The sequence below is a fragment of the Pipistrellus kuhlii genome, unplaced genomic scaffold (assembly GCF_014108245.1).
Source record: "Pipistrellus kuhlii isolate mPipKuh1 unplaced genomic scaffold, mPipKuh1.p scaffold_m20_p_30, whole genome shotgun sequence".
Classification (NCBI taxonomy): domain Eukaryota; kingdom Metazoa; phylum Chordata; class Mammalia; order Chiroptera; family Vespertilionidae; genus Pipistrellus; species Pipistrellus kuhlii.
This window is the reverse complement of record NW_023425530.1, coordinates 1,439,482-1,452,126: the sequence shown is the minus strand read 5'-3', so window position 1 is coordinate 1,452,126 and position 12,645 is coordinate 1,439,482. Positions and strand designations below refer to the sequence as shown.

The 12,645-nt window shown below is 57.4% G+C and overlaps 2 protein-coding genes across 4 annotated transcripts; both read left to right on the top strand.

Annotated features, from left to right (window-relative positions):
* LRG1 (leucine rich alpha-2-glycoprotein 1) lies at positions 1 to 2,714 on the top strand. The gene is made up of 2 exons (XM_036459949.2): positions 1 to 153; positions 918 to 2,714. The coding sequence occupies exons 1-2, from the start codon at positions 101 to 103 to the stop codon at positions 2,002 to 2,004; spliced, it is 1,140 nt and encodes a 379-aa protein (XP_036315842.1). The 5' UTR covers positions 1 to 100; the 3' UTR covers positions 2,005 to 2,714.
* Positions 2,715 to 4,316: 1,602 nt separating this feature from the next.
* PLIN5 (perilipin 5) lies at positions 4,317 to 12,376 on the top strand. Of its 3 annotated transcripts, none has more exons than XM_036459927.2 (9): positions 4,318 to 4,385; positions 4,722 to 4,853; positions 5,157 to 5,221; positions 6,048 to 6,243; positions 7,140 to 7,222; positions 7,791 to 7,971; positions 9,320 to 9,525; positions 10,797 to 10,919; positions 11,366 to 12,376. In XM_036459927.2, exons 3-9 carry the CDS (start codon positions 5,162 to 5,164, stop codon positions 11,891 to 11,893), a joined length of 1,377 nt encoding a protein of 458 aa, XP_036315820.1. In that variant the 5' UTR covers positions 4,318 to 4,385; positions 4,722 to 4,853; positions 5,157 to 5,161; the 3' UTR covers positions 11,894 to 12,376. The 3 variants fall into 3 exon arrangements, with proteins under 3 accessions (XP_045445055.1, XP_036315820.1, XP_036315819.1); XM_036459926.2 differs by having other exon boundaries at positions 5,141 to 5,221; XM_045589099.1 differs by lacking the exon at positions 4,722 to 4,853 and having other exon boundaries at positions 4,317 to 4,380; positions 5,134 to 5,221.
* Positions 12,377 to 12,645: the final 269 nt, after the last annotated feature.

Sequence of the window (12,645 nt, the reverse complement as noted above, 5' to 3'; positions counted from 1 at the left end):
CGGAATAGGATGTAAGTGGGTGGGGACTTCCCTATGGTTGGTGCCCCTGCCCCCAGCCCAGGTAGGTATAAGGCCACCTCACCAGACCAAAGGAATCTGGATGGAAGAGAGAGAGGCCACCATGTCCTCTTGGAGCCCAGAGGGAAGCCAGAGGTAGGTCCCCACCCTGCCACTCACGGGCAAGGCTTGGACACCAGGCAGTGCATGGACGTTCCGTCTGACCCACTGAATTCACAGGGGAAGACGTAGGCCTCCTGGCTGGGACAGACCAACACTCAGGCTCTAACTAGGACAGGATTGCTCCCATACACACACTCACCTGCAGATGTCCCAGGCAGGGCGTGAGAACCCACCCCGACCTCAGAGGCCTGCTGGGGGGGACCGGGAGGAGCAGAAGCCCCAGCCCTCTCAGGGTTACAGTGCCAACTGCAAACCACCCAATATCAAGGCCAAATGCCTGCCCCCAAGCCTGCTTTGGGCACTTTTTTTTTTTTCCTTTGGACATTTTTCATGTTCAAAGTCCCATTTGCAACTGGAGTCCTGGCTTGTACCTAGGTGCTTGAAGCAAGTTGGACACAGATAACCTGACCTTGTTTCATCAGGGTTGGAAAGAAAAAGTAGGATCACAGAGGTGGGGGAGCCATGAGTTCTGCTTGGGAAAGTCAGAGAAAGCTTTGTGGAAAAAAAGGGGCATTGGTATTGGGGGCTTTGCAGGATGGGTAGGAGTTCACTGGCTCTGCCTTCAAAACATGAAGAGGAGGAGGAGGTGACTGCACTAGTCCAGAGGATCAATGAGAAGGCATGGTTCTGGGGAGCAAAAATGGAAGGAAAGAAGTGGGCATGTTCTGGGTATATTTTCACTGAGTTGGGTATATTTCTATTTTGGCTCATTAAGCACCTTCTGTCATTGCCTCCAGCCCAAGGGTCCTGGACCCCCATCTTTCTAGAATCCTGTTCCTGCTGCTACTAATTGTGGCCCCCTCAGTCCAGGAGGTCACCTCAAACCCTGAAGCCTGCCAGGTGTACCAATCAAGCAATGGCAGCTCCGTCAGCTGCTCCCCACCTGCCAAACTCCCCCGGCAGCTCCCCGCCGACACCGTCATGCTGTCTGTGGAGTTCTTCAACCTCACCCAGCTGCCACCCGAGACCCTCCAGGGCGTCGCTAACCTCCAGGAACTGCACCTTTCCAGCAACGGGCTGGAGACGCTGTCAGACAAGCTCCTGTTGCCTGTGCCTCAGCTGAAGGTGCTCGACCTGACCCTCAACGCCCTCACCCGGCTGCCCCCCGGCCTCTTCCAGGGCTCCGCCGCCCTCCACACCCTGGTGCTGAACCAGAACCAGCTGGGAGCCCTGGAGACCTCATGGCTGCAGGGCCTGAAGGCCCTGAGGCACCTGGACCTGTCTGGGAACTGCCTCCGGACACTGCCCCCCGGGCTGCTGGCCAACCTCACCGACCTGCGCGTCCTTAACCTTGGCAATAACCAGCTGGAGACTTTGCCCCCTGACCTTCTGAGGGGCCCCCTGCAGTTGGAATGGCTGTACCTGGAGGGCAACAGGCTGCAAGCACTGGAAGGGGGCCTGCTGGAGCCCCAGCCGAACCTGAGCTACCTTTTCCTGAGCGGCAACCGGCTGGCCACGGTGGCAGCCAGCGCCTTCCAAGGCCTGAAGCAGCTGGACATGCTGGACCTGTCCAACAACTCGCTGAGCACCGTGCCCAGGGGTCTCTGGGCGTCCGTGGGGCAGCGCGGGGCAGCCCGGGACATGAAGGAGGGCTTTGACGTCTCCGGGAACCCCTGGAATTGCGACCAGAGCTTGGAGGACTTCTATCAGTGGCTTGTGGACAATAGAGACAAGATGTTCTTCCGGAACAGCACGTGCTGCGTTGAGCCCAAAGCCATGCGGGGCCAGACCCTCCTGGGCGCGGCCCTGGCTCATGTGAGGCTTACGGCGGGGGTGGAGATGGGCAGGATCAGCCTGGCGGAACACTGCACACCAGGCAATTAATTCCCTCTCCAGGGTGAGGCAGGCTTCCCACAGTTGCTAGAGGCACGCTTCCCAAAACACCCCTTCCGCTCACAGGCCTCCTTGCCTTTGCTCAAGCTTTGCTCATTGCTCTCCCAGGAATGCCTTCCCCATTTCCCACATCTCTTGGTCCCCCAGCTCCCTCAGCGCAACCCTGGCCGCACTGGGGCTGTCTCTGACTCTGGCTCCCCTGCTTTTGGGGGGCTCTCTGAGTGCAGGGCCTGGGGCTGAGTTGTCTCACTTAGTTAGATATCAGACCTGAGGGGTTTAATAAATCATTGTCAGCCCCAGCTGGTTTGACTCAGTGGACAGAGTGTCAGCCTGTGAACTGAAAGGTACCAGGTTAAATTCTGGACTCGATCCCCATAGGGGGCCTACAGGAGGCAGCCAATCAATGACTCTCATCATTGATGTTTCTATCTTTCTCTCCCTTCCTCTCTGAAATCAATAAAAATAAAATAAAAACGTAAAATAATTTTTAAAAATATAAATAAATGTCAAACAGAATTGGACAAATTGGCATTTACTGTGTTCCTGCATCTCCCGAGTGAACTTCCTGCTTCTCCAGGACGAAGGAGGAATGGCGTGACCCAGGGTGCGGTGCTGGGGTTGAAATCTGATGACCCCCCGTGGCTCCTCCTCCTCCTCTCTCCTATCCTGAGGCTTCGCTGGAAATAAACGTCTGACTATTGGCCAGGGTGTCATTTTACGGGTGGATTCCTGCCAGAGTCTGTGCCCTGGGGAAGGTTTAAATTAAACCACATTGCTCAGGTCTTCCAACAATCCGTCAGCTGGCCCGTGATAACCCAGGGCACAGCCACCAGGACGAGCGCGGGCAGAAGCCAGGGCTGTGCTCTCAGAACTCAGTGCCTAGAGCCACCTGCTGACAATGCTGGGCATCGTGGGGGCGGGGTCAGATGGGGGCGGGGGGGGGGGGGAGGGCCTGTGTATGTGTTTGGGCCATGCTCGGTTTTTTCAGCCCCCTAGAAGGAGTATCATGCCCACATTGGTGATCATTCCAAGCGCGAAGATGAAACAGTCAGGTCTGGAGCTTGATTTGATTGAATTTAAATCAAACCCGTCAGTCACTGTGGGGCCCAGGGCAAGTGGTGTAAGCGTTCTAAACTTCAGTTTGCTCATCTGTAAAATGGGGATCTCAGAGAATGGGCTGGTGTGGCTCCTGGTTTAGTTAAGTGGTAGATTTAAAAAAAAATTTTTTAATCATTTTTTTTTTTAACAGAAAGAGCCCTGGCCGAGTAACACAGTTGGTTAGAGCACTGTCCTTATATGCCAAGGTTGCAGGTTCAATCCCTAATCAGAGCGCATACAAGAATCAAGCAATGAATGCATAGATGGTGGAACAACAAATCAATGTCTGTCTGTCTCTTTCTTATAAATAAATTTAAAAAAAAATAGAAAGACAGCCGAAACCAGTTTGGCTCAGTGGATAGAGCATCGACCTGTGGACTGAAAGGTCCCGGATTGGATTCCGGTCAAAGGCATGTACTCTGGTTGCGGGCACATTCCTAGTAGGGGGTGTGCAAGAGGCAGCTGGTCGATGATTCTCTCTCATCGATGTTTCTAACTCTATCCCTCTCTCTTCCTCTCTGTAAAAAATCAATAAAATATATTAAAAAATATATTTAACTCAGAAAAACTAATTTTTTAAAAAATTACTCTCATTTCAAAATAACTATACTAGCTGGTCAATGTTTCTCTCTCATCGACGTTTCTAGCTCTCTATCCCTCTCTCCTCCTCTCTGTAAAAAATCAATAAAAAATATATTTAAAAAAATAACTATTTCGGTGTTTCCCCGAAAATAAGACATCCTCCGAAAATAAGACCTAGCGCATGGAAAGATAAGACATCCCCTAAAAATAAGACCTAGCGCAACTTTGGGAGAAAAAATTAATATAAGACACTGTCTTATTTTCAGGGAAACAGGGTAGATAGAATGTTTTTAAAAATTAAATTAAATTAAAAAATAAAAATAAATAAATATAGAAAGACATCAAGGACTTAACGAAGGTCACTGGGGAAGGAGGTGGAAGTTGTGGTCGCCCCCTAAGGCAGCGAGGGTGACAAGCGGCCACACGTGGCTTACGGAAGCAGCTCAATCTTTGGGCATCCACCGACCCCCAGTTGCTTTGGCAACCGCACAGTTCCCGGAGCACCCGGGAAGAGAGTGGGGTCCTGAAGCCCCACCCCCGAGACACGCCTCCGGGCAGCCTCTCCCCATTGGCCGCTCCCCGGAGGCTCCGCCCCCAAAGCCACTATAAGGCGGGCGGGGCCGGCGGAGGGCGGAGTCTGGAGCCAGAGGTTGGGGTCTGCGGCAGCACCTGGAGCCTGAGGCTGCGCCCAGGTGAGTGTCACCCGGGGGGGAGTCCAAGAGCACCCAGCGCCTGGGGCCCGAACTGGGTGGGCAGGCGAGGGCTCAGCGGCATGGGACGAGGAGGGAGTGACGGGCTGGAGCAGGTGGCTGAGACCCTTGGCCCAGTTGGCTGAAGCTCAGGACCCTGTTGGGCGGGCACCACAGCTCTGAAGGCACGGGGTAGGGATGACCTGCAGGCAGGGAGTCTGAGGTCAGACTCCTTACTCTGAGTCAGCTTAAGCTGAGTGACCTTGAGCCCAGCAGGGACCCCCGTGTGCCTCGGTTTCCCTGATGGTCAACCTGACTGGGTTTATTGGGATTCTACAGTTACCGCCTGCATCCCTGTATGGGGCTGCTCGTGCAGTTCTGTCCAGGGTAGGGCAGCAGGGGCCTCCCCTACTTTGCAGAAGAGGAAACAGCCCAGAGAGGTGAAGGCACTTGCCCAAAGTCACACAGCAGGTAATGGCAGGATTGAAACCCTGAGCCCATGCTTTGAATCCCTCCAGGGGCCCCACTTTGCCCAGAGGCTCTCTAGTGTGCACCTACTGTGTGCAGAGTCTTGTGCACTGTCTGTGCTCCTCAGGACATTCTGAGCTAGGGTGTTATCATGACCTCTTTTTTCAGATGAGGAAACTGAGGTCCCAAGAAGGAACAAGACTTGCTGGAGTCACAGAGCCCAGACAGAGCCCAGGGCTTGGGAGGGAGCTTGGTGGGCAGGCCCCCTTCACTCCGCCCCGTCCCCCCAGGTGACCCTCTCTGCAGCGGGCATGTCCGAAGATGAGGCAGCTCAGGCCCCCAGCCCCAGCGTGTGGGAGCAGGACCAGCAGGTGAGGGGCTGCCCCTCCTATGGAGCAGGACATGGGGACGGGAGGGGGGCAGGTCTTCCCCGGACAGCTGGGCACCCCTCCCACCTCTGTCTTTGCTTGGAGCACCCCACACGTAGGGCATTTTGGACCATGGAGGCTGCCATCTCCGCACCTCCTACCCCCTTCCCGGAGGGGCACAGTGAGCCTGGGCGGGGGCATGTCTTCCAGCACACCCAGCTGGCTCATCTGGCCTCGGCCCCGCTCTGGGCCTCCACCTCCATCTCCCTGTGTCTGTCCACTGTTGTGGGACTCTTACCACCAACAGCAGCAGCACTCACAGCCTCTCCCCGGCATCAGTCACGGCTCCAGGAACCTCACCTACATTGGCTCCTAGAATTCCCATCGCAGCCCTAGCAACCCGCTTTACAGATGAGACGAAGGCACCCAGCAAAGCACTTCACTCACTTGCCCACGCTCACACAGCTCGGAGATCTTTCCGATCTTTCCAAACTTCGGGACTTTTTTAAAATGCCGCGGGACGCGGGGAAAAATTGTTGAAAATCAGGACTGTCCCGCCAAAAGCGGGACGATCTGGTCACCTTAGGCCCAACCAGAACCGAATGCAGACAGTTTTGCCCCAGAGGCAGGTGCCCTTCAAGCCACCAGACGCAGAACTAGTCACGCTGTGTGGGCTCTGAGCGCCGGAGCCCGTGAGCCCATCCCCCGGGCTCCTCTCCCGGGCACAGCGGGGCTCCGCACGCTCCCCCGGCCCCCAGGGAGGAGGTGGCTCCCGTGAGGCTGCGCCCTCCACCTCCCGGGGCCCCTCTGACCGCGCCCCCTCCCACAGAACGTGGTACACCGAGTTGTGGCCCTGCCCCTGGTCAAGGCCACGTGCACTGCCGTCTCCGGTGCTTACAGCGCGGCCAAGGGTAGGCACCCGCTGCTGGGCTCCGCCTGCCGCCTGGCCGAGCACTGCGTGTGCAGCCTCACCTCCAGCGCCCTGGACCACGCCCAGCCCCTGCTCAGCCACCTGCAGCCTCAGCGTGAGTCCCCCCGGCCCCAGGGCCCCTCGGTGGCCTGTGTTCCACCCTCTCGTGCTCCATCCGAGTGGCGTGGCCTGGAGGGTGGACTCCCTGCCCTGGGTGTCCCTCCTCAGGCTCACCTGTCCTGCGCCTTCCGTCTGACTGCCCGTCCCCCCCACCCCCACCCAACCACCTGTGCCACCCTCGCTCGGTCCTTGTGCCGGGGCCATCTCCCAGTCCCTCTTTACCTGCCCCTCCTCCCCTCTCCTGTTGGCTTGTTGTGTCTTACCTCCTGGTCGTCACCTGCTCTTAGCAGCGGATTTGCGGCCCCCTCCTTCTGTCCCATTCCATCTGTCTTGAAGTCCTCCCTTGCTGGCCTGTTAGGCCTCGGGCCCCCTTTACCTGTCCAACCTCCCTTCCCCGTCCGCCCCTCAGTCCTGAGGGCTGCCTCCACCTATTGGGACCCCCTTATCCTCCTAGGCCTGTGACCAGCTCAAGAGTCCAACCTGACAACACGATGGGGGTGGGACAGAAAGACTCTTGGCTGAAGGGGCCACCTGAGGGAGGTTCCCAGCCCCTCCTCCTTCTTAGCTGGTGTGAGTGACCTTGAGCCAGCTCCCTGGGGCATGAGCTGAGCACGGGTGTGGAGTCACCTTGGTGCTGGCGGAAGTCTGCGGCGGGGCGGAGGTGGGGAACCAGAGGAGGCAGGGCCCAGCCTGGCGGCCCACCACACCCCCAGGGTCCCCAGCCCCGCAGGGAAGCAGCCAGGTCACCCCTCTCACGAGGCCTCCCTTCAGCTCTCCCTGTCTCTCCCCTCTTTTTTCTCTGCTTCTCCCTCTGGTATTCCCTCCTCCTGTTCCTCTCTCCTTTACTGTCTCCTGGATTCTCACTCCCTGCCTCTCCCTCTCCCTCGCCAGTGGCTACAGTGAACGATCTTGCCTGCAGGGGCCTGGACAGGCTGGAGGAGAAGCTGCCCTTTCTCCAGCAGCCTTCTGAGATGGTGAGGCACAAATGGCGGGGGCCTACAGGGGGTGGGAGTGGGAGGGAGGAGGGCTGTCTCCCCCCAACAGCCAGCCGGAACGCCTCTGCCAGCTGGCCAGCTCAAAAAACACCACACAGATGAGTAATCAGCCCCAGCCCTGGCTGATGTCGCTCAGTTGATTGGGCATCATCCAGTGCACGGAAAGGTTGCTGGTTCGATTCCTGGTCACGGCACATGCCTGGGGTGTGGGCCCCATCCCCGGTGGGGGATGTTCGGGAGGCAGCTGATCGATATTCCACTCTCACATGATGTTTCTCTCTCCTTCTCCTTTCCTCTGTCTCTCTCTCTCAAAATAAATAAATAAATAAATAAATAAATAAATAAAAACGTGTTTTTTAAAAACAATCGGCACTCATATTTATCTAGCACTTACTATGTGCCAGTAGGTGCTGGTAACCCCTTCAGCCACCCTGTGAGGGAGTTTTTATTTTCCTCCAATTAATGGAGGGGGAGATTGAGACCTAGAGCTGGGAAAGGCCAGGGGCCAGGGAAGGGAGCTGAAAACTGGGTTGGGGTCCCTCCCCAGGTGGTGACCTCAGCCAAGGACGCGGTGGCCAGCAGCATGACCGGCGTGGCAGGCCTGGCGCGGCAGGGCCGGCGCCTGAGCATGGAGCTGAGGCGGTCCGTGAGCCACGCCGTGGACGTCGTGCTGGGCAAGTCGGAGGAGCTGGTGGACCACTTCCTGCCCATGACCGAGGAGGAGCTCGGTGAGGCTGGTGCCCTGAACCCTGAACCCTGCCCGGTCCCCCTCCCCAGAGGTGACAGATCGGAGAGGTGCCCTGGCCTGTGTGGCTCAGTGGGTAGAACATCAGCCTGCGGATTGAAGGGTCATGGGTTCGATTCGGGTCAAGGGCACATACTTTAGTTGCAGGCTCGGTCCCCAGCCCTGCGGTGCATGTGGGAGGCAACCAACCCATGTTTCTCCCTCACATCCATGTTTCTGCGTGTCTCTCCCCCTCCCTTCCATTCTCTCTAAAAATGTATATCAATGGGGCCCTGGCTGGCTTGGCTCAATGGATAGAGTGTCTGCCTGTGGACTGAAAGGTCCCAGGTTCGATTCTGATCAAGGGTGTATGCCTCGGTTGCAGACTCTATCCCCAGTGAGGGGCTTGCAGGAGGAAGCAGCTGGTCAATGATTATCTCTCATCTCTCTCACTCTTCCTCTCTGAAATCAATAAAAATATTTTTACACACACACACACACCAACGGAAAAACATCCTTGGGTGAGGATTAAAAAAAAAACCAAACAGATTAGAGATATTCAGGACTCACTCAATCACAACAGATCAGCAGGAACATGGGGCTGGAGCCCAGCCCTGGCCCCCCTCTCCGCTGCCATGGCCCCCCAGCCATCATCCTACTAGAAACCAGACCGGCCAGACCCCACGGGCATGAGTGGCCTAAAGACTTAGAGAGCTGTGGTCTCAAACCGGTAGCCCTCCAAATTGTACTCTCTGACCTGTACTGTGCCTTTTCAATAGTTTAATTCATGGCATGCACTCAGCAATCAGATTTTGCCCTGCAAATCCCAATTTCTGGCTCACCTTGAAAAATTAGACACTTGGGTTGGATATCATCTGCCCCCTGAAAGCCCGCCTTTCTCCAGTGTTCTAATGTTGTCTGCTGGCCCTGGAGCCAAGCTGACTTCTCAACCCCTGCCTCGGCACTGGGAGAAATGCTGACCCACTCTGTCCTCAGTGGAAAGGCATTTATGAAGCACCAACTGTGCTCCAGGCGCTTGCGATATATTCCTCAAGAGGCCGTTTATTAGAGTGGCTAAGAACTGTTTAAAGTCAGAGTGCCTGGGTTTGAATACTGGTTCTGCTTCGGGCACACTGTGGGACTTCGCCTCTCTTTGCCTCAGTTTTCCCCATCTGCGAAATGGGGCTAATAGTAGTGCTCACATCATAGGGTTTAGGGAATATCGAGAGTTGAATTTGGTAAAGGGAAACTATAAATTTGGGAGCCCGTGGGCTTGTCCACCCAGAAGGTGGGTGAACAGGCACAGAGGCGGGTATCCACACTGACCCCCACTCCCCCATCCTGCCCTCCAGCGGCACTGGCGGCCGAGGCTGAGGCTGAGGGCGCGGAAGTGGGCTCAGTGGAGCAGCAGAGGAGACATCAGGGCTACTTTGTGCGCCTGGGCTCCCTGTCAACACGACTCCGCCACCTGGCATATGAGCATTCTCTGGGGAAACTGAGGCAGAAGAAACATCACGCTCAGGACACACTGGCCCAGCTGCAGGAGACACTGGAGCTGGTGAGAGCCCTCTGCCTGCCCCCACCCTGTAACGCTGGCCAGTAAGCATGCATTAAGCGCCACCTGAGTACCTGGTCCCATGCTAGACTGAAGGGGGAGGCAGCACCGGCCCAGCTGCCCCTGGCTGTGCATGTTCAGAGCTGGGGGAGAGGGGTGCCTGGGGCTAGAGGAGCTTAGGGGGAGTCAGGACTCAGCCTGGGGAGCAGAGAAGGGGTTCTGGGGAGAAGTAGGAGCTAGAATTTATAGGCAGTTAAGGGAGGTCTGGAGAGAGAAGAGGCACTTCTTCCCTCACTCTCCTGCCACCAGTTCCAATCCCCTGCACCCTTTAGGTTCCGGCTCACACCCCGCTTCTTGTCTCATTGTCCATCCCTCCCTGCTCCAAAGGAACATGGCAGCTCCCGCTTACTGGGCTAAGTGCAGATGCCCCGGCCTGCCTACCCCACATCCCCTCTCCTCATCTCAATTGCCAGCAGCTCCGTGTTCTCACACCCTCCCTCGTCCGACACATCAGCCATACTCTCAGCGCTGCCCTCAAACTCCATCCTGAGTCTGTGGACATTTCCTCCCTCTGCTTCCTCCCTCCTCCTGCTTCCGGCTCTCATGCTTGCACACACTCACCCAGCTCTCCTCCTGGACCCGTCCTCCCACAGCAGCCAACAGAGGGCACCTGTGAGCACCTGAGCAGAATGCCCTGAAGGCTCATCCATTTTGTAGCATGCATCAGAACCTTCTTTTTTTTGTGGCCCAATAATATTCCACCGTATGGATGGGCCACAACTTATTTCTATTCATCTTTTAATGCCTGCCCTGTCCTGGGTACTGGAGACACCGTGCTCCTTCAGGACACCCACAGTCCAGTCAGAGGATCACGGTCAAAACGGGGAACACGGCAGGTGCTCTGGGACCCAGAGGGATCACCCAGCCAGAGGGGAGGAGGGGGGTGTCCTGGAGGGGTAATGTCCACATTGAGACTTGAACTGGGATGAACCAGCGGGGGCGATGAGGTGGAGGGAAGAGGGTACATGGCTGAGGGACGCGCGTGAGCAAATGCCTGGCGATGAGTCTGAGCTCCGGAACCGCAGGCCGCAGGGTCTGCGGGAGGCAGAGGATTCAGTGAACAGGCTGCCGGGCTGGACCAGCGGGTGCGGAAGGCTGCACACAGTGTTCCCTACATGCTTATCGAGGCCGGATCCAGGCTGGGAACAGTCCTGGCTCCCCCGACCACCCCCCTCCCGTCCTCCACCTCTGACGAACACTTCCGGTTCCCACAGATTGACCTGGTGCAGTGCGGCATGACCCCCACCGCCCCAGCCCGCCCCGGGAAAGTGCAGGAGCTGTGGGGGGACTGGAGTCTGAGCCCCCTGGAGAACGGCCGCCACCGCCGCCGCAGCCAGGTAGGACGGGAGGACAGGAGTGGCTCTGGACCCGCCGGGGGTGGCCAGGGGCTGACTGAGCTGTCACTAACCAACTGCTGAGGCAGCGGGTTGGAGTGCCCGGGGGGAAACTGAGGTAAGCTGACAGTCCTATTGGGTGCCCACAGGAGAAACTAAGGCAGGGCTTAGTCTGTTGTGTGCAGGGGGGGAAACTGAGGCAGGGTGATGCCGTCCTATTGGGTATCCATTAGAGAAACCGAGGCAGGGAAAGTCTCATTGTGGGTCTTTCAGGGAAACCTTCCTGGTTCCTGCTTTTGGGGAGGCAGGGCTGTCTCACTGTGTCCACAGGTGAGAAGAGGCAGGGAGACAGTCCCGGTGTGTCCATGGGTAAACTGAGGCAGGACAGCGGTCTCCGCATGCGTCCATCTGGAACACTGAGGTGCCCCCTCTCCCGCCCCTCCCCCCAGATGGAGCTGGAAACACTGGTATTGTCCCGAAGCCTGATGCAGGAGCTGCAGAGCTCGGTGGACGCCCTGGAGACCAGCGTGCGGGGCCTGCCCCAGGGCGCCCAGGAGAAGGTGGCCGAGGTGCGGCGCAGCGTGGACAGCCTGCAGGCCGTCTTTGCGGACGCGCGCTGCTTCAGGGATGTGTCGGCCTCGGCGCTGGCCGAGGGCCGGGGCCGAGTGGCTCGGGCCCACGCCTGCGTGGATGAGCTGCTCGAGTTGGTGGTGCAGACCATGCCGCTGCCCTGGCTCGTGGGGCCCTTCTCGCCCATCCTCGTAGAGCGGTCGGAGCCCCTGCCTGACCTGGAGAACCTGGTGGACGAGGTTGTGGGGGGCCCTGACCCCCGCTGGGCGCATCTGGACTGGCCAGCCCAGCAGAGAGCCTGGCAGGCCCAGCACCGGAATGGGATAGGCCTCCCGGAGGACATTCCAGAGGAGCCCGAGCCCCCCAGCCGCCCCAAACACACCTTGATGCCGGAGCTGGACTTCTGATCCAATAGGGCCTCACTGCCAGGGGCAGCAGGAGGCTGCCCTACACGTCCATAGCCTGCTGCCCTCTAGTGGCCACACTGAAGCACAGCAGCCAGTACCTTTACCCTGGCCCAGGCACGGAGTTGGGGGTTCCCCTGGAATCTGGACCAGCTACTCTGACATCAGACCCTTCCCAATCTCTCCCTTGAACATATGAGGACATGAACCTAACTCATATCTGACTAGTCTCCATCTGGATTCATCTGTCTGTAGTCACATGTTCCCTCACCCCAAGAAGCTGATCAAAGCTCCTCAGAGAAACACATTTTGCCTAACGGCTTCTATTTGGGGCTTTGAAAAGCAAGCATCCACCTGCTCCCCCAGCTTGTACATCCTGGACTGAGGGGTCCCCAAAGAACTGGGTTGCACCAACTGGGCCAGCCGGACCCACTTGCTATGCTGTTTGGGGTATGCTATCCAGAATAAAGGTGCTTTGTGTTGTTCTGGCTGGGGTGAGTCTCAGTTACAGGGTGCCCCGGGGTCTCAGAGATGTGAATGCATGGCACAAGCCAGGGTTCGAGATTTGAAAGGAGTGATGCCCACTCCCCCCACCACCACCCCCGCTTGCCACCCTGCATCCTGTCTGTACTTCCACCCTTAGTGCCTAGCCCATCGCCTTAAGCATTGCCCCTTCAGATGTAGCTTCCTGGTGTGAAAGTTCACACTATCAATGAATACCTTGGAACTGCAGGGAGCAGGATCTTGAGGAGAAG